Source organism: Mustela erminea, chromosome 1 (genome assembly GCF_009829155.1).
Source record: "Mustela erminea isolate mMusErm1 chromosome 1, mMusErm1.Pri, whole genome shotgun sequence".
In the NCBI taxonomy this organism is placed as follows: Eukaryota; Metazoa; Chordata; class Mammalia; order Carnivora; family Mustelidae; genus Mustela; species Mustela erminea.
In genome coordinates, this window is record NC_045614.1 from 218,736,221 (window position 1) to 218,742,220 (window position 6,000).

At 53.5% G+C, this 6,000-nt stretch overlaps 1 protein-coding gene across 1 annotated transcript; it reads left to right on the forward strand.

Moving 5' to 3' along the window:
* Window positions 1-4,556: 4,556 nt before the first annotated feature.
* LOC116598369 (keratin-associated protein 12-1-like) lies at window positions 4,557-5,106 on the forward strand. The gene is made up of 2 exons (XM_032357077.1): window positions 4,557-4,688; window positions 4,878-5,106. Exons 1-2 carry the CDS (start codon window positions 4,624-4,626, stop codon window positions 5,104-5,106), a joined length of 294 nt encoding a protein of 97 aa, XP_032212968.1. The 5' UTR covers window positions 4,557-4,623.
* The last annotated feature ends 894 nt before the right edge of the window (window positions 5,107-6,000 follow it).

The following is a 6,000-nucleotide window of genomic DNA, read 5'->3' on the forward strand; positions in this document are numbered from 1 at the left end:
TCCTTGTCTTGAGAAAGCCTCATTGTTAGAGAAGCACAGTAAACCAAGGCACGGACCTCCTGGCAGGAGGCACAGCCCCACCAGAAGCAAGGGTGTCCCTGGGAAGTGGGAGGGAACACCAGCCACACACATGCGGCCCACAGAGGTCAACAGTCACGTGGGACTCCGAGGAAGTCTGGCTGAGTCTGGTGGCGGGTCTTCCTCTCCTCCAGGGACTCTCACCTGACCTCTATCGCCAGAAAGCTGGCAGGGAGGTCCTCTGTCTGCCCCCCGGGGCTCTGGCTGGTAGACACTGGAGTCCACACTGGATGTACGAAGAACCCACAGTCTCTAGCACCCCTTCTCCACCCCACCCAGGTCGGTGAGAACGCCTCTAGAATTCAACACAGAAGATGGTATTTCTGAAAACACTCCTGCAAGATGCTGCTGAATTATAAGATTTGGGACAGATTTATAAGAGTTTTCCAGAATAGGGCCCAAAGATGGACACACAGGTCAGCGAGGTCCAGGCACCCCCACCCAGGCACACTCACAGTCTGAGTTCATTTGTTAGGGAGACACTGACTGTTCCCCATTCCAGGGTCTCCTCCATGAGGAGGGACAGCCATCTGAGCTCCCTCACCCCCTCCCCCATGCCATTCCTCACTCCTTGCACACAGAGATTCTGGGGCCCACCTGCCTGCAGACAGCCCCTGCTGGGGTCCACATGGACAGGGCAGTCTCAGCACAAAGACTGACCCCTTTGTTGGGGGGGTTGTCATTTACAATTTTCCAACACAGCTTGTCATGGACAGGAGAGTCCATCAGCTTCTGTTCTGGAAGGCACACACCTAGCCACGCACCTGGACACTTGCAGGTGATGGAACAGATCTTCCCCCGAACAAAGTGTAAAGCCAGGCTGTGCACGTCCAAGATAGTCGGTGAACAAGTGATCGTGTACCAGAACAGAAATCAACAGCCAGTAAAAGAGAACGCAGACGTCCTACATCTAGTGTCATAATTAATTTCAATATACAATAAAAAAAATCACTAGACATAAAAGATACAGAAAACAGAATCTGCAGTGAAAGAAACATGTCAATCAATAGTCATGCACCTTGAGACAGTCTGGACGTTGCTGGCAAACAATGGTGGGAGAGTGGCTCTTTAAATACGTGTAAAGAGTCTGAGGAGGATACATTTGAAGAATTAAAGGAAAGTATTATCTTCATGACTGAATGGAGAGGGAATGTTTGACAGATAAATGGAAACTGGTTAAAAAAAAAAAAGATGGCGGGAGAGAGATTCTCGAACTGAAAACACACAGTGGAAATGAAACGTTCACTGGGATGTTGAAGACAGAAGAACGAAGAGGGCACGAAAGTGAACACATGTTGAGAGAAATTATCTGACCGGAAGGAGAAGGAAGAGTTAAGAAAAATAAAAAGAGGGGCCCCGGGTGGCTCAGTCCATTGGGGGTCCAAGTCTTGACTGCAGTTCAGGTCATGAGATCGAGCCCCCTGTCGGGCTCTGCACTCCGCGGAGAGCCAGCTCGGGATTCTCTCTCTCCCTCTGCTCTTCCCCCTGCTTGCTCGCTCTCCCTCTAATAAATAAATAAATTTTCAAAAAAAAAAAAAAGTAAACTCTGGGCACATAACAGGTACCGTGATGAAAACCAAAAATGCAGAGCAAAGCCTTCAAAGCAGTGAGAGGAAGACCACTTCACAGACGAGGAGAAAAGGTGACAGCTGACTTCTCATCAGCAGCGGAGACCAGAGGACAGACGAGAACGGGGTGAGGTTGCTGAAGACGGGCACTGCCAATCAAGGATGCCACGCGTAGCAAAAGGAGAGAGAACGTCCTCTGAAAGGGGGTGAGACGAAACCCTCCCAGGATACAGGAAGGAAGAGAGCCACCCGCTGTGGAGTGCGGGGCAAGGGACCCCGAAGGGGGGCGCTGGGAGGAGCCCTACGGGAGGAGGAAGGAGCAGCCTCGTTTTCGTCCTTCTCGTGGTTGACAAGTGACCCATGGAAACCTGCAGCTCCGTCACTAGGTCACATGTAGACCTGTGGTCACGTGTGGTCACCCTGGATCCTCTTGGTCCTGATGGGTTTTAACCTGTTGTCAAGACGGAGGAGCGTGTGGATGGACATGGCTCACCCCCAGGTCTCAAGGTCACGCTGCTGTGTGGTCTCAGGTGGGCTCCAGGCTGTTCTTGTCTCCGCTCTGACCACGGTGGGAGCCCCCAAGACCACAGTCTTGGAATAACTTAACTAGTGTGGCTTGTTACTGGGCCAACTGAGGAGCCCTTCTGTCCACACCTGCTGTCACTGGGGGGGCCCATCCCTGTGCAGAGGGCCCAGTGGGCGCAGCCTCAGAAGAATGTGCTAGAGATGACACGACACGTCAGGTCAGGGGTCTGGGGACTGTGGGGGGTATCGACCGCCACCCCTGCCGCTGCCTTCTTTCCAGCGGATGGGTCTCATGCAAGGTCATGACAGCCTTGCTAGAGCCAGACGGACCAGTCGCCGGCATTGGGAGAGGAGCCCGGCGTGCGCAGCTCGCCCCTCACCGCCCCTCCCGGGCTCCGGCCAGTGCTGCCCCGTCTTGGAGGGCAGCTCTGCCATGTGAGCTTGGAAGCCACAGAAGACACATGATCTGCCCGCTCTTGCTCCTGTCTCTGCGAGCTGATTCGGGACTGTACGATATGTCACTACTGAACCCCTAAAACCCCAGCATAATTTGGTGCAACGGTAATGACCGCAGACCCCAGAGTGAAACTGAGCTTCAAAAGCCTGCTTCTTGGCCGCAGTGGGAGAGCGCACGCATCATGGAATCCAATCGCGCATCCGCGTACATGGGCTCCCCTACCCCTATGATGGCGGCAAGGACTGGTGACTAGTCAGTGATGAACTGACAGCGTGGCACCTGGCACAAAGCTGGGACTGGATGACAAGGTGGATGCCATGGCCACAGCTGTCCCCAGTGAGGAGCCCAGCCGCTGGGCTCTGGTCCCTTGGGAAGACCTTTTGGGTCACGGAGTTTCCAAATAAAAGACCTCAACGTGAGACAGGAATCCGTCAGAATCCTAGAGGAGAACATAGGCAGTAATCTCTTCGATATCAGCCACAGCAACTTCTTTCAAGATATGTCTCCAAAGGCAAAGGAAACAAAAGCAAAAATAAACTTTTGGGACTTCATCAAAATCAAAAGCTTCTGCACAGCAAAGGAAACAGTCAAAAAAACAAAGAGGCAACCCACGGAATGGGAGAAAATATTTGCAAATGACAGTACAGACAAAAGGTTGATATCCAGGATCTATAAAGAACTCCTCAAACTCAACACACACAAAACAGATAATCATATCAAAAAATGGGCAGAAGACATGAACAGACACTTCTCCAATGAAGACATACAAATGGCTATCAGACACATGAAAAAATGTTCATCATCACTAGCCATCAGGGAGATTCAAATTAAAACCACATTGAGATATCACCTTACGCCAGTTAGAATGGCCAAAATTAGCAAGACAGGAAACAACATGTGTTGGAGAGGATGTGGAGAAAGGGGAACTCTCTTCCACTGTTGGTGGGAATGCAAGTTGGTGCAGCCACTTTGGAGAATAGTGTGGAGATTCCTCAAGAAATTAAAAATAGAACTTCCCTATGATCCTGCAAATGCACTCCTGGGTATTTACCCCAAAGATACAGATGCAGTGAAAAGAAGGGCCATCTGTACCCCAGTGTTTATAGCAGCAATGACCACGGTCGCCAAAATGTGGAAAGAACCAAGATGCCCTTCAACAGACGAATGGATAAGGAAGATGTGGTCCATATACACTATGCAGTATGATGCCTCCATCAGAAAGGACGAATACCCAACTTTTGTAGCAACATGGATGGGACTGGAAGAGATGATACGGAGTGAAATAAGTCAAGCAGAGAGAGTCAATTATCATATGGTTTCTCTTATTTGTGGAGCATAACAAATAGCATGGAGGACATGGGGAGTTAGAGAGGAGAAAGGAGTTGGGGGAAATTGGAAGGGGAGGTGAACCATGAGAGACTATGGACTCTGAAAAACAATCTGAGGGTTTTGAAGGGGTGGGGGGTGGGGGGTTGGGATACCAGGTGGTGGGTATTATAGAGGGCACGGATTGCATGGAGCACTGGGTGTGGTGAAAAAATAACGGATACTGTTATGCTGAAAATAAATAAATTTAAAAAAAAAAAAAAACAGGGATCCCCGGTCTGGCGAGCAGGACGGTGCTTGTGTGGACAGAGGGCAGGGTACATGAGCTCGGGGAGGACCTGGAGCATCCTGATATGGGGGTCCTTGTCCCCAGCCGGTGGTCCCTCACCATCCTACCTGGGCTGAGTCAAGAAATCACAGGGCTGCTGGGTCACGCTGAGCCTCCAGCTGTCACAGAGTCTCCTGAACAGAGTTGCTTCCACCAGGACACTCCAGGAAGAGACGCACAGGGGAGGAGGAGGAGGAGGAAAACAATCAGGCCACCAGGAGGAAGGGCCCCATGTGGCTTGTTGCCAGGATGCCGCAGCCCGGGTATAAAGGCTGCCTGGGGCAGGAGCCTCCAGACCAGCCCCGTCCTCCACCCTGACTCCACTCCCGCCCCACGCCACCATGTGCCAGTCCAGCTGCTCCACGGGCTGCCAGCCGGCCTGCTGCGTGCCCAGCTCCTGCCAGATGTCCTGCTCTGGTTCCCTGGACTGCATCCCCACCTGCTGCCCTCCCCCAGGCTGTGGGGGCTCCTGCAGTGCCCCCTGCATGGTTCTGCTGTGCCAGCCTGCGTGCGGCTCAGCCGTCTCCTGCCAGTCAGCATGCGGCTGCCCGTCCCTGTGCTGCCCAGTGGCCTGCGGCCAGGCCTCCTCCTGCAGCTCAGCCTGCTGTGTGCCCAGCTCCTGCCAGACGTCCTGCTGTGTGCCCATGAGCTGCAAGCCAGCCGTGTGTGTGCCCATGAGCTGCAAGCCAGCCGTGTGCGTGCCCGTGAGCTGCAAGCCCGTTGTGTATGTGGCTCCCTCCTGCCAGTCCTCTGGGGGCTGCCAGCCCTCCTGCTCCACCCTGCTCTGCAGCCCTGTCCCCTGCGGCACCCCTACCTGCTGCTGACGAATCACTCTACTGACCTCTCCCACCATGTCTCATTACCGAATCAGTGATGGTGTTTTCTTCTCCATAAGAGCTTAGTGACCTATTAAAAATAAATCTCTCTGCTCCTCAGCACTGTGTCTTTCTGTGATTTCACCCTGAAGCTGTCTCTCCCAGTCACCTGCTCACTTGGACAAGCCAATGCCTGAGAAGCGCCATCCAAGGGTGGTTCTCCTGGGGCAGTCAAGCCCCTCAGCATGTTGGGGAAACCCAGCAAGAAAAGCTGTAATCCAGGCTCTTAGAACCTGAACAGGAAGGAATCCAGGCATTCCTTCCCACTGTTTCAAGTGAGGACTTCATGCATGGTTCTTTGATCCTAGAAAGTGCCGATGAGGCACAGATGATGGGAGGAGGAGACACAGCCCGAGGGACCCACAGTGGCTTCCCGGGGGAGCAGTTCATTGTGTGTTGTCCCAAAGGTTGCACCAAGGAGCCAGTGGGACAGGAACGGCGATCTCAGCTCCAAGAAGAGAGTTCCCTACACGCCGGAGCTACCCTACAGATAACGGGCACCTGGACGTTGTTGAGCTTCTGGGAGCCGAAGGCTTCAAGAGAAGCTACGTTCACGCCACTCTCCCCGTAAGACGCAGACCTGGAATGAACCCACAGGTCCGTCCACAGGGATGGAGAAAGCAGGCACGGCCGTCGTACGAGGGAGAAGGGGCCAGCAAGGAAGAGGAGCGCTGCGCGCGGACGGGTCTCAAGGCGCGGCGCTGGGCGGAGCTGGGCCGAAGCGCCCGCGGCGTGATCGCCTTAAAGTGAGGCTCCAAGACAAGCAAACGGGTTTCTTCTTTGAAAGATCAGAACAGCGGCTGCTTCTGGAGGATTCGGATGACGCTGGCTGGCAGAAGAGGC